General features: G+C 37.0%; 3 protein-coding genes across 5 annotated transcripts; 2 read left to right on the forward strand and 1 right to left on the reverse strand.

The window, feature by feature from the left end:
• Positions 1-1,697: 1,697 nt before the first annotated feature.
• LOC147287992 (Sterile alpha motif (SAM) domain-containing protein) lies at positions 1,698-4,735 on the reverse strand. 2 transcript variants are annotated; one of them, XM_086240618.1, is made up of 4 exons: positions 4,600-4,735; positions 4,298-4,379; positions 2,825-3,017; positions 1,698-2,051 (listed from the first exon to the last, which is right to left on the reverse strand). In XM_086240618.1, the coding sequence occupies exons 2-4, from the start codon at positions 4,361-4,363 to the stop codon at positions 1,921-1,923; spliced, it is 390 nt and encodes a 129-aa protein (XP_086096744.1). In that variant the 5' UTR covers positions 4,364-4,379; positions 4,600-4,735; the 3' UTR covers positions 1,698-1,920. The 2 variants fall into 2 exon arrangements, with proteins under 2 accessions (XP_086096744.1, XP_086096745.1); XM_086240619.1 differs by lacking the exon at positions 4,600-4,735 and having other exon boundaries at positions 4,298-4,593.
• A 1,701-nt stretch (positions 4,736-6,436) lies between these two features.
• On the forward strand, positions 6,437-13,658 carry LOC147287993 (Nucleoporin, Nup133/Nup155-like protein). 2 transcript variants are annotated; one of them, XM_086242521.1, is made up of 8 exons: positions 6,437-6,634; positions 6,797-6,912; positions 7,005-8,834; positions 9,342-10,039; positions 10,139-10,291; positions 10,895-11,231; positions 12,586-12,653; positions 12,902-13,658. In XM_086242521.1, exons 1-8 carry the CDS (start codon positions 6,465-6,467, stop codon positions 13,448-13,450), a joined length of 3,921 nt encoding a protein of 1,306 aa, XP_086098647.1. In that variant the 5' UTR covers positions 6,437-6,464; the 3' UTR covers positions 13,451-13,658. The 2 variants fall into 2 exon arrangements, with proteins under 2 accessions (XP_086098647.1, XP_086098648.1); XM_086242522.1 differs by having other exon boundaries at positions 10,898-11,231.
• Positions 13,659-14,600: 942 nt separating this feature from the next.
• LOC147287994 (calcium-transporting ATPase 12, plasma membrane-type-like) lies at positions 14,601-19,487 on the forward strand. Its single transcript, XM_086240970.1, has 3 exons — positions 14,601-14,769; positions 14,840-15,147; positions 16,577-19,487. The coding sequence occupies exons 1-3, from the start codon at positions 14,601-14,603 to the stop codon at positions 19,343-19,345; spliced, it is 3,246 nt and encodes a 1,081-aa protein (XP_086097096.1). The 3' UTR covers positions 19,346-19,487.
• The last annotated feature ends 5,198 nt before the right edge of the window (positions 19,488-24,685 follow it).

The raw sequence follows: 24,685 nt of genomic DNA on the forward strand, positions 1-24,685 counted from the left end.
TATCATGTTTGATAATGACTCATGTTTTGTCCCTTCAATACTACTAGTCTATGGTAGACCATCACTGTCCAAACATACCCACCCACCATCCTTGTTCATCCAACGTTTATATGTGTAATATTTTTCTTGCCAAATACCATGACATGTCATCCCATCGGTAGATTGTCATCTTATTGTCTTGTTGTTGAGGCACAATGGAAGTACCATGCCTATCTTTTTTTTTTTACCCAATCCGTCGATCCATCCCATTCAAGTCTTGTAAATTTCTCGGGATCCTTCAATTTCTCATACAAAATAAATTTTTAATTTGTACAAACACAAGTAAATCTCTCACCATCCTATCCATGCGCACTCCTTCAATGGGTTCAGAACTTCAAATTAAAAAAAAAAAAAAAGTCCATCCAGATTCAAAAACTTGCCTACCAGAATACTGTATTGCTTAACAATATATGTGTAACTGATGTGGCTGTATATAATTACTAAATTAGACGTAATGCTAGAAGTGATAAAATGAGAGATAACCCAAAAATTGAGGGTATATTAGGCAATTCAAAATTTTTATTAGTGGAGTCCACAACTTTCATTCACAACAATTTTGAAAAGCATGTGGATAACTGCTTTTCAAAATAGTAGTGAGTGACCAAAAATTATGAAGTACTACAGCTTTTACTTTTATTACCAAACAAAAAAACTGCTATAAATGATCAAGCATCGACATTTATAATAGTTTTTAGGCTTAGTTTGAGATTGCTGTGAGAAAAAACAGCTGTGAAGTAAAGCAGTTGAGTGTTTGGTAAACTATATTTTTCAAAAGTGCTGTGAGTACAAAAAGCAGCATAAAGGTGTTTGATAAATTGTAATGTAAAACTGCTGTGGCTATTTATAATTACTAAAATAAGGATATTATGGGTAAAATAAAATTTTCATTATTGCTGTGATTCACTGCAACTTTCAAAAGCACCTACGAACTTGCTTTTTATTTTTGTTGTAGGGAATTGAGAATTGTGAGGCAAAACACTTTTTTATTTTTTTACCAAATACCAAAACTGTTGTGGGTGATGGAGAGTTATCATCCACAACAGTATTTGGATTCTCCACAACAATCCCAAACGGGGCCTTATTGTCTTACCTACAATCCCAAACAAGCAAGAGAACCACGCACAATACTTCCACGGGGCATGGCCCATTGGAGCATGTCTATGCTCCCACAATGAGGTATTGTACCCCATGGAAGTACTCTTCGAGAACCACACCACATCTCTCAACATCACCTTTTGGTATAAAAGAGACAGCTGAATGAAATCATGTTGTCTCTGTCTTTCATGTGTCTTATCTAGCCTTATTCTTATTAATGGTAATCGATAATGGGTGGTCCAAGGACTGCTTAACCAATTATATGCAGGCCTCTTTCACCTGCCAAATATACCATTGACAAAGTGTAATAGTGTATCCTTTAACACATACAGTTATCCATGACCACTCCCAATTCCTAGTGGACTTGAGGACATATTGAAGATGAATTGACAGTACCTATGAACTTCCTAGCAGACTCATTTGTCGAAAATCAAAGTATACATACATGATGCAAATAATGTGTTTGGTGATCAAAATCATTACTAAAAGATTATTCAAAGTAAAATTTCACTTCTGTTTCGCTACTTTAATGGGCAACAGTAACTTTATAGACAACGGCTGGATAATTTGCAACAAGAACTTGATTGCCTCATGGTTCTCAAAGTAAATAATCATATAAAGAACAAAAGACCAGCAATAGATACATTAAAGACCATATAAAACAGAGTTCTCCAAAGAAGAACAAACTGGTAACTTGACAGATTCAAGAAAAAAAACAAAGGTGCTTTCCTACTCTGTTTTCTAGGCAAAAAAGAAAATATAAGTAGGTACATATAAGATCTTCCTTTATGGTTCCAGCTTCAAGGAAACAACCCGAGATTGTCTGTTACGCTTTGCCACCTTGACGAATACTACTGAGAGGCAAGACGGAGCCCACCATGGCCTACGGACCTTCTGCTCCCCTTTTAGGCAAGCCACTGGATATAAAATTGGTTTCATTCAAATTCCAAGACATGAATCTCAAGGGAACATGGTTACGGAAAGGTTTAAACATCGGTTTCTCAGATTGCAAGGATAAATCAAGACATCAAAGATAAAGAGTTTGATAATGCCAATGAATGAGGCATGCAATTACATTTTCGTAATGTTGCTATGCCATAAGTGGACTGTATAAATGCATGAGATGAATTGAAGCATGCATGGCCAGCCTATCTCACCAATGAAAATCACTTCACAGATACATGCTTTTCCAATTAACTTTTGGAATAATTGTATATTCCATTAATCAGTGTCATATGTGCTTGTACATAACAACAAGACACAGAGATGATCCTAACCCTTAATTCAAATCTATTTCTCCAAAGTTCAAAAGACTGCATCACTAATTAGTAATTACTAAATCCATATGGAGAACTCAAAAGCACTAACCGCCAAGAGAAAGAAGCACATCCTCCTCAGGAGAAGATGCACCTCATGAATGTGCCTAACATACAGCAATACAGACTACGGAGCCTCAATTCATGTGAGGACTACTTCAACATTGCCAAAGTGTACATCATAGATTAAACACTTTTTTGATATAAGAATGAAAACAAAGGCATTGCCATTTTTTTTCTAAAAGAAAAAAAATAATACATGGAAAGACTGAATGATGAATGCACAATCCCATCTCCTCATAAGTAAGACCCAATAGATACTGTCTTTTTCTGACAGTTATACAAATGCACATAAGGAGAGAGTGAGTACAGACCTTTAATTCGCCTTAGTTCCTTACACAGCGTGATAAAGTCTCCCCATTTCATGTGGCACCGTCTTATAAACCGAAGAATCTGCTCAGTAGTGAACATGGACATGCCTTCCAGGTATTCTCCATTGACACCATTTTCCTTGAAAGTTTGCCGGTAACTGCCCAGGTTTATCTCTTCCAACCACAAGCCAACATCCTGTCCACAAGGGGAAAAGCCTAAGAATGCATGTCACCGAGCCATATATCTTTATCTTCAAATTTTATTATTGACAGCCCAAAGAAGATGTATATTAGGCCTTCATCATGGCACAAGATAAAACTCAAGCCATCAAGTCACTGTTGTTAGAACAGTGTCCCACCCCCCTCCCAAATTTACACAAGTAGCAATCCAGAGAAAAAAAAACCAAGATACTTTATCATCATTTAACATAGTGACTTGCTTTATTGTGTACTCTACACTAAGATGTAAGTATTAAGCTGCATACTGGAATCATTTTAAAAGTTCAGAACAACCTTGAACTTAGAGCAAGTCAGCTCTTTATTTTGAGTTTATCCCACAACTTAATTCACATCTCCCAACATTACTGACCAACTTAATTCACGGCCAGAAAGCAATCTCCACACCTCAATATGAGGAGGGTACTGACCAAGTGAATGGTCAAAGATAATAAGGCATTGAACCAGCAACAGAAGTTTGTTTTACAACATTGTATATAGTTATAGAAAAACTACTCAAGTTAAAAAGTGTCAAAAGTTTGAATTTCAAAGAATCATACATAGAAGAAAGAAGATCGTGTCTAATTTAAACAAGAATAATAGCTGAGAAGGAAGGATTGATAGTGAAGGAAGTCAATTATTTCCTGTAGTAACAGGCTAAGTGGCTAACAGCATGAGATGGAGTCCCAGAAATTGACCAATTTCACAGGCTCACTTGGTTGCTGGGAAATTGTGCTATTACAAAATTAACCCAAAATTCCTGGCTCGCATAGTATTAAGGATGATTAGCAGATAAAGTGTCATATATTGTGACTCATTAAGTTGGTCTATCTGACAGTCATCAAAACTAAAACCTACCACTTGATAATTGTTCCATTAAAAAAACTCATCAGACATAAAATAAAGAACTGCAAGATGATCACCAACTCCAAAACAAAATTAACCAAGTGTAACTCCCAAAGTTTCAAGTACAATTATAAACAAAATAAATATATACAAACACACACACACACACACACACACACACACACACACACACACACACACACACACACACACACACACACACACACACACACACACATATATATACAAAGAGTAAATCAAAACAGCAATTAAATTGACAGAATAGAAAGAGTAAAAATCAGAGGTCCCAAACAACAATTGTCCAATACCAAGAAACAAGATCTATTTGATTGACTGAGAAAATATCCAAAAACAAGGACACGAAGAGAGGAAAAGAGTACGAAATTTGATTACCTCAACAGTCCAAATGAAGAAATCAAGAGGCTCAGGTGGCTGTTCCTTGCTCATCTGTCTAATCATTACTCCCTTTTAACACCTTCAACAATTCACAAACCAAACACACACACACACTCAGTCTCACAGAAACCGAAAGCCAAGAACCCCAAGCTAAAATTTTTAATTAAAAAAATAATAAAAAATAGTTTTGGTTCAGGAATATTGGCAGTTGCTCAAGATCCGATTTTCGCTTTTCTTGTTTGTTTTGTATTTTCTGGGAGACCAAACAGAAAGTTAGAGAAAACTGGATTGGGACTTACCGTGCGGAAGGTGAGTGAGAATTTTGAGGGTATAAATTCTCTACATTTGTTTCAGAGCAAGAGAGAGAGAGAGAGAAAGTGAGAGAGTCTGAAACTGCTGACGACTCATTTGCTTTTCTGCCCACTCTTTTTCTCGACTCTTTAATGGGATTGATGGGCCATCATTGTTCTATTTTTCTCTTTTTTTGTTTACTTTCTATTTATTTTAATATTAATTATCATTACTAAATTTCATTAAAAAAAGACTAAACTATATATTTATTAGAATAATATTCGGCTCAATTTTCCAATTTCCATTTTAAAATTCAAGAAATGAGAGGTTGAGAGTCTTGAGACTTAAGAATCGAACTCTTACTATTGGTGTGGACTCGATTTCGCTATTCGGTCCATACCAGTTCAGCTTACCTAGCTTCAAATCTAGTTTTGGTTAGATATCAAATTACATTTATGTCAATTTGGTTGATAAAAATGATACATAGAAAGATATTATAATCATTTTTTTTATAATGGGGGAATTGAACTCTAAACATATTATAATTTTAATTCATTGTTTCACTCATTTTTATCAAAGATATTTTAGTCATTTTATTGATATAATTAGTGACATTTTTATCAAGGGAGATTTTCAATAAGGTCATTTAATTTTATAATTTACTGACTAAAGTCTTATGACTTTTAAAATTATAACTAAAGTCCAAAATTATTGTAACCATTACATGTTACATAATATTGGTTCATTATTTTTTATTTTTTTCACATATACCAGGCGCTCAGCGGTCGATAACCATTTTCAAGTGTTCGACAATGTATTTTTACTTATTCGTCAAGCCCTGTTTGTCCACTCAATATCTCAGAGTTAAAACCTAACATGCAGCCTCCACAAAACTCATTCTATACTCTATGAAGGTATGAGGTTAACCTGTATTCTATTCCCTCAGAACATAATAAAATAATGATATATTTTTTTGACAAGACAATAATTAAAGAACTTTATTTAGAAAAAAATAAAGATTTTATTTGAAAAAAAAAAGTCATAAAGTTTTTTTTTCAAATAAAAAATGTTAGAAGGATTAAACTGTAATTTTTTCTTTTATGAATTAAATTATTGAAATTTTATTTTTTTAAAGTAAATGTAATTTTCAATTGAAAGAGTCATAGAATTACTCTCCCTACATCCTCCCTCTAATTAAAAAAAAATTGTCAATAAATTATGAAATTATAATTGAAAAAATTAGAATTATATGGATAAAAATGCAACCAAATCCAAACAATTGGGGCTGAAAAGTAATTTAATCAAACAAATTATAATTACCAAATTAATATTTTTTTGGATATTGAATTAGATATTAAATTTTTTTGGTAGAGAATTGAATATTTCATATTTAATTCAAGCCAAATGCCAAGTAATAGAGTAATTGGTCATTAATAACAATACTTATGACGTTACTACAATAACTTGCCTTTAATTATTTTGTGTGGATTAAGAAATTATTACTAAAACTGTCGCGTATTTGGGCCCACGTGGGCCGGCCTAGAAGGTTATGAAGGCGACAAGTTGGACCGAAACCGAACCCATCTGGACGGTCAAATGAATCGGATATCAGGTCGGACGGCTGGCGATGAGAGTTTCATGATGCCACAAAGCGTATGCCTACATGTGCAGCTCGTGTACACCACCGTCGCTTACGTTGCGCATCATTGTCCCTGGACCACATACATACAGAAATAGTAATCCTATATTCCCAATTTGGCCCCTGATTTGTTTGGTATTTACATTGTCACCCCTTTCATCTTGCTCGATAATATAACACCCGAAACCCAAAACCCCCAAATTTTCCCTCTCTTTTTTGAGCGAAGGCAAGAAAATGTTCTCACCTGGAACTAAGAGGGCCAGTGCGAACCCTCGCCGGGACCGAGGGTCTCCAGCGACTCCTCTCGCCGAGAACAGACGACCCGGATCCGACATTTCGGTCCCGAACCGGCCCAGCACCGGAACCCCGGCTCCTTGGGCTCCTCGCTTATCGGTCCTCGCCAGGTATTCATGTGTGTGTTAGTTCTTTGAATTTCTGAAATGGGTGTTTGGATTGTGCATCGTGTGCTTAATTGTTGGTTTTAATTGGATATAGTAGTTGCTGAGTTGTGTTGGTGAAATATAATGGCTAATTTCAATGGTTTGTGTTGTTTTGTGTTTGCTTAGAGTTCTGCCAGCGAACCAAAATGAAAAAGGGGATGAAATTAAGCCTGTATATGTCGGAGAGTTTCCGCAAGTTGTTCGTGATGAACAGGCCAGTATGCTCCAGAAGCATGTCCATGGTTAGTACAGTTTACTCCATGAGCTTGGTTATCGAAACAAATGACTACTTTGAGAAGGGTATCCAAGCTTTTTTTTCGTATTTTTCTTGCAGGTGATGCGTATGTATCCGGTGGAATGGAGAAGGGAACGTCTCTAGTGTGGATTATATGTGGTAACAGACTGTTCGTGTGGAGCTATCTGTCTCCTGCAGCATTGACGAATTGCATTGTTCTTGATATCCCTGCCAACATTTTTGAAGGTGGGGATGTTGGCAGAAGTGGTGGGAGTTGTTGGCTGCTTTCTGTTGTCAATTGGGATAGCACATCTACAAGAACGAAGAAAGTTGTAAAACATAGTAGCTCTGCTGGTATTGTACTGTGCAACAAAAAAACTCGAGCTGCTGTGTACTGGCCTAACATTTATGCTGAAGGGAGAACTGATCCGGTTATCAGTGTTGCATCTTCTGATGAATTGGAGGTGACTTCTTCACCTATTGATAGGAAGACCACCCCGAAGAAGCAGCAATTACTTAGCAGGCACAGGAATAGTTTGACTGGGTTTTGTACTTTTAACTCTTTGATTGCTTCTGCAGTCCCTGAATCCCAGCATGTGTGTGTTGCACTTGCCTGTAGTTCAAACGGTGAGCTATGGCAGTTTCATTGCAGCCCCTCTGGTGTTAGCCGTAAGAGAGTATATCGAGACAATCAGTCTCTATCCTCCCAAGGGGGTGACAATGTTCAAAATATAGGGAGCAAGGGCTATCCAAGGTCACTGACCTGGTGTTTTCCAAATATTCCTGTGCAGGAATCTAGCCGGCAGTTTGTTCTTCTGACAGATCGGGAGATGCAATGTTTTAGTATTGAACTTTGTCCTGATTTTGTTGTGTCAAAACTCTGGTCTCATGAGATTATTGGCTCAGATGGTGATCTGGGTATCAAGAAGGATTTGGCTGGGCAGAAGCGAATCTGGCCTCTTGATATGCAGGTAGACTATCATGGTAAAGTGACTACCATTCTGGTTGCCACCTTCTGCTTGGACCGGGGTAGTAGTTCAAGCTACACGCAGTATTCTCTTTTGACCATGCAATATAAATCTGGAATGAGTATGGAGCCTACACATGAAAGGGTTCTAGAGAAAAAAGCTCCTATCCAAGTGATAATTCCAAAAGCAAGAGTAGAAGATGAAGACTTCTTATTCTCCATGAGACTGCAGGTAGGGGGCAAGCCTTCGGGATCAGCAATTATACTTTCTGGTGATGGAACGGCAACAGTATCCCATTATTATAGAAACTCTACATGGCTCTATAAATTTGACCTACCTTATGACGCTGGAAAGGTTCTAGATGCTTCAATTCTTCCGTCTACAGATGATGGTGAAGAAGGAGCATGGGTTGTCCTAACTGAGAAGGCAGGAATATGGGCAATACCCGAGAAGGCTGTTATACTTGGTGGAGTTGAACCTCCTGAACGAAGTTTGTCGCGTAAAGGTAGCTCAAATGAAGGATCTGCACAAGAAGAGAGAAAGAACCTCACATTTTTGGGCAATATTGCTCCTAGAAGGGCTAGTTCTGAAGCATGGGATGCTGGAGATAGACAAAGGGCTATGACTGTAATTGCACACCAAACTGCTCAAGATGAAGAATCAGAAACTTTACTGAGCCAGATTTTCCATGATTATATTTTATCCGGGCAGGTTGATGCCTCACTTGAAAAGCTAAAAAATTCTGGGGCATTTGAAAGGGATAGAGAGACAAATGTTTTTGCACGAATGAGCAAATCAATTGTTGACACCTTAGCTAAACACTGGACAACAACTCGAGGAGCTGAGATTTTGGCAATGGCCGTTGTATCCTCCCAACTCATGGATAAGCAACAAAAGCATACAAAGTTTCTCCAGTTTCTTGCTTTATCCAAATGTCATGAGGAGCTGTGTTCTAAACAGAGTATGCTCTCATACCTATTTTAGTTACAATGTTTATGTTTTGATGTCAAATCATTATTCCAATTCAAATGGCATATATTGAAACTTGAAAGTTCATGCATTTAACGGTATAAGTATAGCACACATGTACTTGCATGCATGCTTATCTAATCCACCGTGCTCAATTAATTTCTTTTAGGCTGTCAAATATTAACGGATACAGTTATATTATTACCAGAGAATTATTTATCAAAAATATTATTGCCAGAGGATCCTTTTTTTTTTTTTTTTTGTAAACCGCGTGCACGTATGCAACTTCATATTTGCCCTTTGTGCTCAACTGCTAATTTTGCCAACAGAATATCTAGTGGATGCATGGAGTATGTTAATTATTATTGTGTAGATGACCATATTTCCTAGGGTGTTCTAGCATGGAGTGGTGGGCATAGAAGCCTATTGAGGAGTATATTGATTGGGGGGTTCGGTGGGGTGCTGTTGACCAAGCCTAAATTATAGTTTTTTCTGGCAGGACATTCTTTGCAAATTATCTTGGAACATGGTGAAAAGCTTGCTGGAATGATTCAACTAAGGGAATTGCAGAACGTTATCAGCCAGAACCGTTCGAGTCCGGAAAATCAAATATCAGGTGCTCTGTGGGATCTTATTCAATTAGTTGGTGAGAGAGCCCGCAGGAATACTGTTCTTTTGATGGACAGGGATAATGCTGAAGTATTCTACAGTAAAGTTTCTGATCTTGAAGAAGTGTTTTATTGCTTAGACAAACAGCTAGAGTATATAATAAGTGCAGAGCAGCCATTTGGGATTCAGGTCCAGAGAGCTTGTGAACTGTCAAATGCATGTGTTACTATAGTTCGCACAGCCATGCAATACAAAGATAAGCATCACTTGTGGTATCCGCCACCGGAGAGGTTAACACCTTGGTATTGTCAAGCTGTCGTACGCAATGGGATGTGGCGCATCGCATCCTTCATGCTGCAGCTTTTAAAGGAAGCATCTCAACTAGATGTGTCTGCAAAATCAGATATATATACTCATCTGGAAGTGCTGGCTGAAGTTCTGCTTGAGGCATATGCTGGTGCTGTCACAGCCAAAGTTGAACAAGGAGATGAACACAAAGGCTTATTAGATGAGTATTGGAATAGGAGGGATGCACTCCTAGACTCGCTTTATCAAGAAGTCAAAGATTTTGCGGAAGTTGGGAATCAGGTTTTTTTCTTTTTCTTTAGTTTTTAGTCAACAATATCTTCTTCCTTTTGAATCCTGGTGCTGGATAAGTATGCATCCTTGAACTTCATGTCTTTGCAGAATTTAAATGAAGGAACTGATGAGCTAAATGAAGAAATTTTTGGGAAGCTTTCCTCACATTTGCTGCCCATGGCAAAACGGCATGGATGCTACAGTACTTTATGGAAAATATGCTGCGACCTCAATGACTCTGTACTACTCAGAAATCTGATGGTATGGTTGTGATAGCCATGTTCCTTGTTTATTTTCATTTGTTTTCTGAAACTTGTGGAATGGTTTCTCTGTTGTTCCCTGTGATCACCTTGTATAACAAGTTTTAGTACCAGAAAATAATTTGAAATATTTGAATCCGAAAAATTCAAATCTTTCATCTTCAAACTTAAAAGTTTTCCCTGGAACTATGGGTTGTTTTTGGTGCCCTTTAGTGTGTATGCAAAATTTGTTCTGTGCTTGTGCACAATTATTATTCGTATCAATTCAGAGGATTTTTCATTTGACCATTGAAGCACAGTAACCTTCCCTGGCTGTTTGCTCTTAATGGTGTCACAACTCTGAACATTTACTTTAAAATTTTCTACTACAGTAGAATAATCATGTCCTCTTTTGTAACTGTTTTCATAATTTTCCAATGTTTAGTCCTACTTAAAAATATGTTAAATTTAAGGATTTCACAATTTTGTTTCCTTTTAAACTTAAAAAATATAGGTTTCCTCTTGACCATTTGCTTTGCAGATATGGTTTGATATGAATTCTGTTTTGGTGTTCTCTGATCTTATTTGATGTTTTTCCTTTTTCTGAAAATGATTTGTTATATAGCAGGACAGCATGGGGCCTAATGGAGGGTTCAGTTACTTTGTGTTCAAACAACTGTATTTGAGGAGACAATTTTCCAAACTTCTAAGGCTTGGGGAAGAGTTTCGTGAAGAGTTATCTATATTTTTGAAGTATCATCAAGATCTTCTGTGGCTTCATGAAGTGTTCCTTCATCAATTTTCCTCAGCTTCAGAAACTCTTCATGAATTAGCTCTTTCTGAAGAAGAAAGTTCAATTTTGGAGGCTGAAGAGGGGACCGGTCCTGGGCATCCGACTATGCTACCGAAACTGGCAGACAGAAAGCGTCTTTTGAATCTCTCAAAAATAGCTGCAATGGCAGGTATGTTATATAACTTATATTCTTTAGCTTTCCTTAATAGTTTCTTTAAATCTTCTCTTTTCTTCAGCATTGTCAAGATTTTCTTTACACTGCATAATCCATTTTTTTTTTCATTATGCATTTTAGTTTTACTTTGTTGAAAAATCAAGTTGAGATAGTAATTTGTATGAATCGTCACATTAAGCTACTTGAGTGACTGAAAGTCACTCACTGTGGCTTGTGCTGTTTACTTTCATTTCCAACGAGAAACTTGGTCAATGCCTCTCTGTTATAGCTGAAGAAATACTGTACTTGGTATCTCTTGCTTCCATACTGTGAATCCTGATCCTGCATAATTCTCTCATGCTTAATTTGCTTCTTTTTTGTTTCAGTTCAAATCTTATGTAGGCTGTTCTCCAAAAAAAATTATAATGATAGAGATGCAAAATTGTATCTCCGGATGTTCTTAATTAATAAGCATTATGGTCTATGCAGTAATTTTCTTTGTTTGCATGGGCCTGAGTTGGGGTTCAATTAATTTAGGTGTCTGCTTGAAATTTTCAATGGTTATGTTGATTAAATGGAAAAAACTAGAAAGTTGCATACGTGGTTGTATAAAGATGGCAGTCAAGTGCACACAATACATAAAAATCTTCAGTAACGCATAACACTTGAACCTCACTTTGTGAATCGAATGTAGGCTCCCTGTTTATGGAGACTCACATGTTGGCACTTCCATGATTAGTCATGGTGATCACAATCATTTGATCCAGTACTAGAAGGGGCCCCACAATGGAAGGTTTCATATGAACATCTAATTTTGGATATTTTTTTTTGGGGTCTCTGAGCTGTACTCTTTGTCTATCATTAAAGGTTTATCAGGAAAAGAAAAAATGGAGCTCTTAAAGGATGTTCTTGAAAGATGTAATTTGTGAAACTATATTTTGAATTTGTTGGATGATGACTAGAAAAGAGAAGTGGCTGTCAACTCTAATGTTTGATAGCTTCTGCTTAGCTGCTGTTGCATGAGAAAAAACCAAAATAGGTCTCAAAGCAATGAAGGGTTTCTACTACTGAGATTTATTTTTGTTTCTGTGTTGTCTTGATTTTTATGAGTGGTTTTGTCATCTCTAAGATCAAGTAAAAACTTCCAAAGGTTAAGAATTGTGCTGTGTTAGAAAGTTAAGGAATATTTACATTGGTTCACTGCTTCGGGGTGTTGGAGATGCTTAATTGAAATATTATTTGGGGAAGGGAAGATAGAACAACATTTCTTGGTTTTCTTGACTGCTTTGAATTTAGTTCATAATCTGTTATAGTTTGAGCATTAATACTGATGGTTTGACCATTATTAAATTATTTGCTTCACTGGCAGGCAAGGATGCTGATTCTGAGACAAAAGTGAAGCGCATTGAGGCTGATTTGAAGATTTTAAAATTGCAGGTCTGTTGTGTTTTATAGGCAAATTTCATTGCCATCTCTGTTTATTAGTTGAAGGGTCTTCTTGATTGTTTTTCTTTTTAAGTGCTTTCATCATATGAGTATCTGAATTGGCAAATTAATCTTGAATTATCACACCTTCATAAGTGCCAAAGGCTACGTTATTGAATAGCTATACCTCTTGAGTGTAAATTTTTTTTCAACTCTGTCCATTCAGTGTCAGTCGTCACCTGATACATCAACTCTTGCAGGAAGAAATAATAAAACTCCTCTCTGATGATGAAACAAAGGAAAACCTTGACAAGCGGCTACTTCATCCAGGAGATCTTATCAAGCTGTGCCTTGACAGTGAAAGTGCAGAGCTCTCCTTGCGGGCATTCAATGTATTTGCATGGACCAGTTCCTCCTTTCGTAGGACCCATGCAAACCTTTTGGAGGATTGCTGGAGAAATGCTGCTGATCAAGATGATTGGAGTAAACTCTATCAAGCATCAGTATCTGAAGGGTGGAGTGATGAGGAAACCTTGCAGAATCTGAAAGACACGGTGCTTTTCCAGGCTTCAAATAGATGTTATGGATCTCAAGCAGAAACTTTTGGAGAAGGGTTCGATGAAGTGTTACCACTGAGACAAGATATCGCAGAGCCTCCAATCATGAAAGATTCGGTTTCTTCTGTGGAAGCAATTCTTATGCAGCATAAGGATTATTCAGAGGCAGGGAAGTTGATGCTGACCGCAATCATGTTGGGTAGTTTACAGGATGATACCAGAGAAGAAGAGGGTCCTGTGCCTATGGAATGACAGTTGATCAGTATAAATCATGGTGATGAGTTCTTGAATGTCTCATTGTCTGTATTATTTCTTGGAGGCATGAGCCTTTCTAATGGAGTAAAAGTCTCTAGTTTCTTAAGAACGCAGCAAGTTTTCTTTCTACAATGAACATGGAAATGAACCTGAGAGATGGGGTTTGTGAGCGTTACTTTTAATCACCAAGAATTAAAAAAGAATAGTGCACTAACAAATTCTTTGCTTTATATTGCATTATTTGCGAACATTTATGACCTTTTTGTTCATAAACTCACAAATATTAACGTTGAACGTAGTTTTCACATAATTATTCTGTCTAAATTTTGGATCAAATTTTAATGTTGGACTTGATTGTAACAAAATTTAAAAGAAAAAATTAAAACAATAGAGACCAAATCAAAACAAGGAGCAAAGTACATGACCAAAATGGTCATTTGCCCTAAATTTAATTTATTAAGCAAGAGAAAGGATAAGAATTTTGGACTTGTTTTTGATAGAAGACTTGTGTACAAGAAATCAACGACTCCGAAGTGCCTTCCTTTTCCTTGTTTCTAATTGTTCCTAATTTCTTTGTTTTACTTTGGGTTACATCTCCAGCCGCGTACCATAGCGCGTAGACGTGGCACATTGACACTGGTTTTTGATCTCCCTGAGTCGCCTCAACTCCTCAAGGGCCTGGAAAATTAGGCCCGGATAAAATAAGACTCCACTTTTTCATTCTAAGACGGTAAGACCGTTGCACCTTCCTCCAGAGTATTATTACCACAATTTCTTCGAGCTTTCTGTGTATGTTCAATGACTTCCCAAATTAAAGAAAATGTTAAGGGAAAATGTAGGTGATGAACTGATGATAAGCTTATTATTATATATTTGAAATTAAAATTAATCTCCCCGGAAATTAATTTGTGCGGCAATTGCCAAAATATTTTCGATGCTTTTTTTTATATTTTATATGTACGTATATTCTTCGAAGCTTCCCAACTCTCCATAAAATACCTCATTTCCCTCTTCATTCTTCACCACATTCTTGCATTTGCATCTATTTTTTATTCTAATTATGTCTCCACTTTTCTCTCTCTCTCTCTCTCTCTCTCTCTCATTTTTTTGTAGTTAGCACAAGCAGTTAGCACAGTATAGAAACGGCATGTCGTTGCTGCTGCCAAACACCGACGACGGCTGCAACACTAGTGATGTGAGTGGTCTTACTACTGGCTTGCTCATTGAAACCGTAACTAACAGCGGCCAATATGAGCAAATCAGCCCGCGGTGGCGCCGCGCTAAATATGCTATTGCACTTCTTATTGTCACTGCAGGCCGCAAGAAAACCACACCGACATCATCTCATCATAACCTCCATGCTGCTGCTGATGATGATGATCTAAGTGATTCAAGACCCTTATGCTCCTTTACCATCAACACCACCACCATCACCGGCACCGGCAGCTGCCTCTGCGACTGCAGCCTCCGATCATGAGAAACTAGGTGAAGCTCTGATCAGATCCTCCTCCTCCTCCTCCGCTCAACCGCCCTCCTTACCCGGCGGCCGCCACCATGTCATTGACATCCCTCTCCAGGAAGTGCTTCCCAAAAACGTTGCTCGCATTGTCAGAGACAAGGACATCATTTCACTGCAACGACTTGGTGGCGTTGATGCTGTTTTGCCACTTCTCACCTCTCACCTTCATGATCAGGTATGCATATACCCACTACCAATTAATCACTTGCACTTCAATTCTTCATGCTTTTCTTTTTCGATCTCTTTTTTATTTCGGATGAATAATTGAGCTCTTCTAATTCTAATATATTTTTCTCTGTTTTTTTTACTACCATTAATATAAGCTTTACTTAATAAATTAAGTACTTGCAGGTTCGTTTCGTGTCAAATCATGCATAAACTCAAAATATATACAATCCGTTAAGCTGTATTAAGAGGGAGAAATGTGATTTGTCTTAAAAGTGAGATAATGTTTTATTGTCATACTCATAACAATTAACCTTGGTTTTTAGACTAAATATATATTGAAACAATTTAATGAAGACGGACAAAATTGGTATTTTCCTTAATTGCCATGATTGACAAATTAGCATATATAGATTGATATATCGTTTTCTTTTTTCTAGTCCCAAATTGATATATATATCGTATTAAAATATATAATTTTTTTTACGAGGAAATTACAGATTTGGTCCACTTATTTTATACCTAGTTCAATTTTGGTCCACGATCTTTTTTAAGTTCTGTTTTGGTCCACTAATTGTTTCATTTGTTCAATAAAGGTCCAGATTTGTGACTTTAAATCTTTTGGGTTGTGTTTTCTTCAATTATAATTGAAGTATAAGTTATATTTCATCATTTTTTAGTCATAAAAACAAATTTGGAGTATTATAATCTAAGAGAATTGAGATTTGGTGAAATTTGAAAAATTGGCAGTTTTGGGTACCCTACTTTAGGGTCAATTATCTTGAGTTTTAGAACTCCAATTTGAATGATCTTTATATGGTTGTAAAGAAGAAATGCATAGCTTTAAAACAAGTATATATTTGCTAAATTTGGGTGAGATTTGATAGGGTAAAAAGCAGGCCAAATTTGAGAAAACAAATCTGGACCTTTATTGAACAAATGAAACAATTAGTGGACCAAAACAGAACTTAAAAAAGATTGTGGACCAAAATTGAACTAGGTATAAAATAACTGGACTAAATTTGTAATTTCCTCTTTTTTTTACGGTCCACTGCAAATTTGATTAAGAAACAAAAGCTGTTGCATCAGTATCTGAGAGAGAGGATAACCATGGAGGCTCTTCCTCAATCGAAACCGGTTTCAAGATAAAACAAAGTTAATTGACCAGCGAATGAGCTGCATGATTTCAAGATCGCTTGCAAAATTGGGGACGTGAAAATAACTGTAATGTTATAACTGTCAGTTGCAGACTTGCAGTTAATTGTAATTGGGTCATTTTGGGTAACAAAAATTTGTTGCGTCAATTATATAGTTTATTGACGAAAAAAAAAAAAAACAAAGCCACCCAAAACTAAACACCGCCCTCCCTCCCACCCACCCACCCTGCATTTTCCGTGGTTTGGGTTTTGACTTGTATAAGTTTTGACTTAATATCACAGGTAGCTGCTGTACATGTTGATGGTGGTCATCAACATCAACTTCAACCTCCTTGGGAGAGTACCAACCCAGTTCGTGCAAGAGGTTTCTTATACTTGTTGTGGAACGCTTGCAACAAATATGCAATATTTACCCTGTTATTAACAGCCATTCTTTCATTTGCTGTCGAATTCACTGAGCAAGGAGTCAAAACTGGGTGGCACGACGGCGCTGCCATTCTGGCTGCCGTCTTCCTACTTGTTTCTGTCCCTTCAGTGGGGAACTACCTCCATGAGAGGAAGCTGGTGAGAGAAAGGAGCAAGTTGGTAGTGAATGTTGAAAGACCAAATGGAGAATGCCAAAAGGTTACCATATCTGGTGTTGTGGTGGGCGATATAGCTCACTTGAATGAAGGCGACCTTGTTCCTGCTGATGGGTTGTTCATAGATGGTGAGAACTTTGTTTTGGATGAGGTTTTGAGCCCCAAGATTGATCGTGTAGAAAACCCATTTGTGTTGTCTGGTTCAAAGGTTGTTCAGGGCCGTGGTCGGATATTTGTGGTATCTGTTGGGGCCAAAACAGCTCTGGCTGATGTGCTCAGCTTGGTGACTCATAATGATCTAAATGATGAGAAGACTGTGTTACAAGCTTTGATGGACAAACCATATGTTTGGATGGATTATCTTTCACTTGGGGGAGCTATACTGATTGCTGTGTTGGTGCTAATACGTGTAGTGATCTTCAGGAAACATGACAACTACAATGACAGGCCAGAACTGAAAGGGGAAGTTTCAAGGCTGACCAACATACTTGAGAAAATTTTCTTCAAACTTCAAGGAAGGGTTCCAACATTATCAAGTGTTTTAGCAACAGTTGTAATAGGGATACAACATGGGATGCCTTTGGCCATTACACTTGCCCTTGTTCAGTGGAAAAAGAAGATGGTCCGAAATCAGGCAGATCCTCAGAATCAATCAGCTTGTGTCACCATGGACCGCGTAACAGTCATGTGCTTTGGAACAACTGGTGAGCTAATTTGTAAACAGATGGAGGTTAAGGAATTTTGGATTGGTGAAAAGGATTTAAGCAATGAAGGGGTCTCTGAAACTAACCAAGTTGTTCTCGAAGCGCTACATCAAGGGATTTCTGCTACCTCAACAAATGATTTTATCACCTCTTGGCTGAACAGTTGGGGTGCTGAGATTGAATTATTGGATCAAGAATTTGACATTCTTGAGCAGAGAAAATTGAGCTCTGATGAGAAATGCAGTAGGACTTCAGTGAGGAAAATTAAGAATGATCAGCAAGTTCATGAATGGCACTCGAATGGGGATGCATCAACAATAGTAGACTTGTGTTCCCACTACTATGATAACAGAGGGGAAAGTCATATTATGGGAAACCAGAAGAGAATATTTAAGCAGGTGGTTAAGAATATGGAGGAGAAAGGTCTGAGATCCATTGCATATGCATACAAGGAAGCAGAAGTCCAGGAACTTTCAGAAGATGGGCTTTATTTGTTGGCACTTGTGGGTCTTAGACGCCCATATCAAGAAGAGCTTGAATCAGCAGTGGGAGCCCTTAGAAATGCTGGGAAAAAAATGAAACTGGTGTCAGGGGATGAACTCTCAACAGTGAGAGCCAGAGCTTTGGAACTTGGAATCATTACCCCTGGTTCAAGTGACATGGCACTTGAAGGTGAAGCTTTCCGAAGACTGAATTCCATGGAAAGGTCGAATAAGGTGGATTTGATCACTGTGATGGGAAGTTGCCTCCCTAAGGACATATTTCTCTTGGCGAAGTCCTTGAAGAAGAAAGGTCACATAGTTGCATACTATGGAGGGTTGACCACAAGCGACGCTCCGATCTTAAAAGAAGCTGATCTTGGAATCACAGAGGATATTTGGAGCACTGAAATGGCCAGAGAGAATGCTGATATTATAATTAAAGATGGGTGTTTATTCACTTCCATTTTGGAGTCTGGTGCATGTGCATACCACAACATTCTCAAGTTCTCTCAACTTGAGCTCACTGCTTGCATATCCGGGTTACTAATAACTGTAGTAGCAACAATGCATTCAGGGGAGTCCCCATTAACAGCAATTCACTTGATTTGGGTGTACTTGATTATGTGCCTTCTTGGTGGCCTAATGATGGTAATGGAGTTTAAAGGCCTGGAACTACTCACTCAAACACCAGAACAGAGGACTCAGTTATTTATAACCAAAGTCATCTGGAGAAACATAGCAATTCAAGTTTCATACCAGGCTTCTGTCTTTCTGATCTTACATTTCATGGGAAATGTAGTACCAAGCATGGATGAAGGTGTCCGGAACACCATGATTTTCAATACTTTCGCCTTATGCCAGGTTGTTCATCTGTTCAATGTCATTGGTCTAGTAAAGAAGGAAGTGCTGGAGGTTGTCCGTCACAGCTCTTGGTTTTTGATGGCTTTGAGTGCTGTTTTGGTCATGCAGGTGGTGATTGTTGAATTTGGAGAAGAACTAGCCACAGGTATGAAGTTGAATGCAGTGCAGTGGGCAGTCTGTTGCTTTCTTGCTGCTCTTTCATGGGGGTCTGATTGGGCCATAAATTCGCTTTCAGATGGCCTCAGAAGTTGTTCTTCGGCATTGACGGTGAATTCACAAGAGGGGTTCTCAGATGTGACTGAGAGGCGTAGGCTATACATTTCTTTATTGCCTATCTGGGTGTTCTTCATCATCCTCTCCGTATCATTTTATTACCACCTAGACGACATTGCTCAGCTTGCTAACATCAACCAGTCCATTTGAAAGTTTCCCAAATTGAAGGACAAAATTAGTTGATTTTGAAAGACAAAATTATCCATTTTAGACCAAAATAAAACACATCAGATAATTTGTTGACCAATATGAAATTTTAAAAAATTTGTAAACCAAAATAAAACTTAGCGAATAATAAATGGACTATTTCTTAATTCCCTCTAAATTATAACGCTCTTCCTAAATTAGAATGCTCATCTTACGGTGCAAACTACTTCTGGCATGCTAGTGGTTGACATTTTTTAACCCTTCCATAGCATTCAAGGAATATGCCGAATTAGTGGTTGGAGTTTTTTACCCTTTTGTTAAAACTTTTTCTTTGATCAGTGGGCCTGTTAAATATCTTTTCAATCCCAATTTGGATTAATGCTCTTAACATTTCATCATTTCCATTATAAACACTAATTGCACGAGTTTATGAGCCTAATTATTTACAAAATGAAATATTGGACAATTTAGTTTCAGAAGAAAAAATGAAATTTATTAACCATGCAAGAGAGAAAAAGAATTTTGGACTTTTTTGTCCACACTACAAAGTCGACAACAAAGTCAGCCTCTTCTGCGAAACATATATGTACGTTTTGGACAATTTTTCACCCACCGCGTGCGCATGTGGGTTACGCCACCAAAACAGTGATGCATAAATGCGAAACAGTCACATTCTGTAAAATTTAAGAACACGTTGATATATGATTTTGAATAAATTAGTAGGATGCATGACAAATATTCTACTTAACCTTTAGTATATTTATTGTTGAAATTTAACAATAAGATAACATTTGTAACCTCTAAGTCACTTAGTTTATTTAGTTTAGTTAATTTTTTTTTTTGTTCGTTTTGAATTTTCTTCTCACAAAATGAAGAAATTTAGGTATCTATTCCAAAATCAATTGGCAATGGGAGAAGTAGTCTGAACCCTTATAAGTCACTATGCAAAGCCTCAGATACCATGAAGAAATCTAGACATTCATCCCAAAACCAATTAGCAATGGGAGGAGTAGCTCAAACCCTTATAAGCCACTATGTAAGGCCTTACATTTTCAATGTGAGATCTTTCTCTCAACACAAATTCTTTTAGTTTATTTGGTATATAAAACTTATATTTGTCTAAAGTGTAGTGAAAATATGTCTGCCGTTGCAGTTTCAGTTTTCTGACGCAGTTGTTCTCAGTTTCGGTTTGGTGCTTGCTGAAGTTATTTTGGGTGGGTTAAGCTTGTGTTAGTTTCAGTTTTTAATTTTGGATGGATTGTGCTTGTGTTAGTTTCAGTTTTTAATTTTGGGTGAGTTAGGCTTGTGTTAGTTTCAGTTTTTAATTTTGGGTGGGTTGAGCTTGTGTTAGTTTCAGTTTTTATTTTAAGTGAGTTGGGTTTATGTTAGTTTCAGTTTTTATTTTGGGTGGATTAGACTTGTGTTAGAGTTTGACTTTTATAAGGTTTCCTGGAAGTTAAATTTGTGTGTTAGGTTGATTTTGATTAAGTTTTTAGGTTGTTAATATCTTGAAAATTAAAATTAACGCACTAATTAGTTTTTATGGGGTTAACAGCGAGAGAGACTATGAATTTGTAATATCATTGAAAAAAAATAATGAAATTACTAAAATCAATAGTATTGCCAAATAAAGTCCTTATTTAGAAAAAAATCTTATGACTTTTTTTTTAAATAAAGTTTTATTTTTTCTAAATAAAGTCCTTTCACCATTGCCTTGTCAAAGAAATATGTCATTATTTTTTTATTTTTTGAGGGTATAGGGTACGAGTTCACCTCATACCTTCCTAGAGTATAGAATGAGGTTTGTGGAAGCCGCATGTCTGCCCAAAATTTCAAAGTTAAAACCTAATATAAAGTCGACAAACAAGGGCTTGAGAAGATGTAAAAATGCACTGTCAAACACTCGAAAATGACCGTCAAGGGCTCGGCACCTGGTATGTGTGAAAAAATTGAAACTAAAAGATCAATATTATATAATATGCACTACAACAAAATCAAGCAAAGGCAACCAATTTTTTTTGGTAGGTATAGAGGCAACTGCCACTGTTGTTAGTTTGTATTGTCCCTTGCCACACTGCAGTCACCATATAGCATGTTGGAGGTTGGTGTTGGGGTGGCAAGGGAGCTAAGGCCACCCACATGTAAGAATGGTGGAAGCTTCTGCCAAAACCTGCCATGTCAGTCTGCAAGGTCCGGTCCTCACCAATGCTGCAGTTAGTGGGTTTCACTTGTTCACCATCTCTATTGAGGTTGCTATATTGGTGGAGGATTGATATTATTAAATAATGTTATGTCATGGTTTCTTCTACTATCTTGTTAAAAGTGGGTATGAATGCTCAGTAATTCCAACTATTGCTTGCTGCACTCCCACCTTATTGGTATTAGTTTCTGATTTGGTTTCAGTTATTAAATATCCTCCACCATGCAAGAACTTTGGTGACTATTTAACTGAGATTGAGAATGCATTTTCCCACCAAAACGATTGCTGCAGTGGGATTGAATGTACAGCAGTGTCCAATTAATCTTTCATTTGCAACAGTTCGAATATGCATTTTTCAGTTCCAGTGTGCTCTTATAATACTAAGGATGCTTGCAATGGCTGTTACACCATATTATTCATAAAATGTGGAAAGCCTACACTAATATTGGAGCAAGCATGCTTAACTTTCAGTCCAGCAGTCCCATTAATAGGAGGGGTATGTAGCAGAACCTCAATGCCATATCAGAAAAATAAAAAACTAAATAATTGACAACTCAAGTTACATAGCTGAACCTACACAACCTTTCTTCATTGATGCAAATACGACTTGCTATATACATTGAAATTGCATGTTTAATTCAAGTAGTGATTCAAGTGCATAGTTACAACCATTCTAATATCCTTCCCCATTCTTTTCACAATTTCTAAAACAAAATGAAACTTATATACCAAAAACAACAAAAGCATAATCACTAGCTGCGCAACACTTAGTCATATGATCCCAACCATTCATCCATACTTCCAAACTTGGTGATATATATCATAGTCTAAACCATAATATAACCCACCAAGTTTATAGTTCTATCACAAAAGCTGTTCAAAATACCAGCAGTATATTACTCAAAACAACAAAAAGTATTCTTACTGGCAGCCATGATTTCTTTTGCTATGTTGATCAGTTGTGTTGTGACCTTCCAACCTCGCTTCTTGAAGCGCCTGCATCTCCCGCAACACCATCCTCTGCTCCTATGTCATTCCTAGCATGCTGTTGCGCCAACTGTTGGGGACTAGTCATTCCTGCTCTAGAAAATGACGTAATCACACCTAGCATCTGTGGAAGGTGGAAGGAATTTGTGCCACTCTGAACTGGGGGCAGTGGGGGTGCCAAGTATGGAGTGTTGCCGGTTTTGCACGAATGAAGACCAGACCGCCCCATTGAGGTCCGGTCCACTAGAACCTCCCCTAGTGAAAATAAAGCTCAAGTGTAATTTTCCCTACTGGAGGTCCGGTCTTCCAAACAGAGGTCCAGACCTCCCTGCATGAAATCTCCATTTCAAACTGCGTCGTCTCTGGAGGTCCGGTTCTCCCAAGCAACGTCCGGACCTCCCTTTGTGCAAATTCCATTTCACTGCTGCTACCTTCACTGGAGCTCTGGTCCTCCAGTGTAGGGTCCGGACCTTCTTCCCTCATAATTTTGGCTCTCTGTTTTTTTTCTTTTCCTTTCTTGAGCCAAATATGCCTAACTTGGTGATCTGAAGCTTTTTCTCCTTATATATATATATATATATATATGGCTTAGGGAGATTAATTAAACTTCTTATATCTTTGAGTTAAAGTTCTCTAATGTGTTGCTTCTTAATATATTCTAGAGCAAAGACAAATTATTGAAGGTATACAATCAATTAATCTTCAGAATATGTCATAAGTGCAGGGAATATGTTATACCTTACAATGTAAAGCTTCACAACCTATTCACAAAAGCCAAGATGATTTCTAGCTCCATTCCCCTCCTTCACTTCAGCTTCAGATCTACAAAGGAAGATTTCATTACTTGATCATTTAGATCATGCGCTACCTGCTTTTTTCTCTGGTTTAACCAAATACAGTTGGTTTCCCAGTCAAAATCTGAGCTCACTAGGTGCTTTCGAGCTTTGATCTCCCTTCTGATCTATCCGTAAATCAAAGTGTGCTTTTTCCATCTCTTGCTTAGCTTGGATCTGTGCTTAATGGTCGGCTCTCCTCAGTACCAATGTGTATAGTATCCCTTGAAGCCTGCCAGCAACCACAAGTGGTTGACACCTTATCAAGTCAGTCATGGATAAATGTGATTCCAACCTACTAAGCACCATTAGAATGAGGGAAAATATTGAGCATGGGCGGGAGATGACTTTTTAAGTTTGTCTCACAGATTGATTAGCTTGTTTTATTGCAGTCTTTACTGACTCCATAGTTGGATTTGGAATTTATGATAAAAAATAGAAAAAATGGTTACTGTTTTGTACAATTTGGGTTGGTTATTGTACAACCCCAAGTAAATTGGTGGTGGTATATGTGTGTGCTGGCCCTTTTTTTAGTCCCTAAATTAACTAAACCTCTTTTTTTAGTTTAAATTACAGGGGTGCCACAATTTAATCAACTAATCAGAACCATTAGTTGCATATGGAATCACTGTTCATGTCTGACTTAATATGATGATCACTAATAATTAACATTAGTGAACAGCCACATTAGCAATTGGCACCCCCCCAACTTTAGTGAAAATCATTGGAGGCCTTAGGCCAAAATTGTTGTAGTGATGGAATTGTTATAATATTATTGAATTTTAGTTAAAATAAAAATAAATACTAACTAATAAAAATAAATACTAACTAATATGGATTATATAAAATTTTAGTTATATAATATGGAATTGTTATAAATACAATGATTTTGCAGCATGTCAAGTTTTTCTTTTCGTTTTTTTTTTTTTTTTGGGTGGTAAACAAACTAAAAGAAAAAGAATGCATGAATTTATGTCCCAAACTTTTTATAAAATGAAATTAACGGAGAATTCAGTATCTGAAGAAAATAAATTTTAGTTCCCATAGTTTGGTGTTTGTTTCAATTTCGTCTTTATTGTTTTAATTTGATCAATTACGTTCTTGTAATTTACATTTTATTACAATAAAGTTCAAAATTAAAATTTCTTTCAAATTTATCAGCATAGGAGTTCAACTATACGATTTTTATGACGTTATTGTTCATAACTTGTAAACACTAACATTGCATGTGGTTTTCACATAAACATTATGTCTAACATTTTAATTTTGGACTTAATTGTAATAAAATCTAAATTACGAGAATTTAAAAGAAAAAAATTAAAA

This window comes from Dryas octopetala, chromosome 4 (assembly GCF_963921425.1).
Source record: "Dryas octopetala chromosome 4, drDryOcto1.1, whole genome shotgun sequence".
Classification (NCBI taxonomy): Eukaryota; Viridiplantae; Streptophyta; class Magnoliopsida; order Rosales; family Rosaceae; genus Dryas; species Dryas octopetala.

What these genes read in the sequence shown, in the direction of transcription:
- LOC147287992 (XM_086240618.1), bottom strand. Translation starts at nt 4,363, where the DNA reads ATGATTAGACAGATGAGCAAGGAACAGCCACCTGAGCCTCTTGATTTC. An exon ending in TCTTCATTTGGACTGTTGAG is followed by an intron (nt 3,018 to 4,297) that starts GTAATCAAATTT and finishes CCTTGTGGACAG; the next exon opens with GATGTTGGCTTGTGGTTGGA. An exon ending in GGAACTAAGGCGAATTAAAG is followed by an intron (nt 2,052 to 2,824) that starts GTCTGTACTCAC and finishes TTTTATATCCAG; the next exon opens with TGGCTTGCCTAAAAGGGGAG.
- LOC147287993 (XM_086242521.1), top strand. Translation starts at nt 6,465, where the DNA reads ATGTTCTCACCTGGAACTAAGAGGGCCAGTGCGAACCCTCGCCGGGAC. An exon ending in GCTCCAGAAGCATGTCCATG is followed by an intron (nt 6,913 to 7,004) that starts GTTAGTACAGTT and finishes TTTTTCTTGCAG; the next exon opens with GTGATGCGTATGTATCCGGT. An exon ending in AAAAATAGCTGCAATGGCAG is followed by an intron (nt 11,232 to 12,585) that starts GTATGTTATATA and finishes CTTCACTGGCAG; the next exon opens with GCAAGGATGCTGATTCTGAG.
- LOC147287994 (XM_086240970.1), top strand. Translation starts at nt 14,601, where the DNA reads ATGTCGTTGCTGCTGCCAAACACCGACGACGGCTGCAACACTAGTGAT. An exon ending in ACTTCTTATTGTCACTGCAG is followed by an intron (nt 14,770 to 14,839) that starts GCCGCAAGAAAA and finishes TGATGATCTAAG; the next exon opens with TGATTCAAGACCCTTATGCT. An exon ending in CCTCTCACCTTCATGATCAG is followed by an intron (nt 15,148 to 16,576) that starts GTATGCATATAC and finishes TTAATATCACAG; the next exon opens with GTAGCTGCTGTACATGTTGA.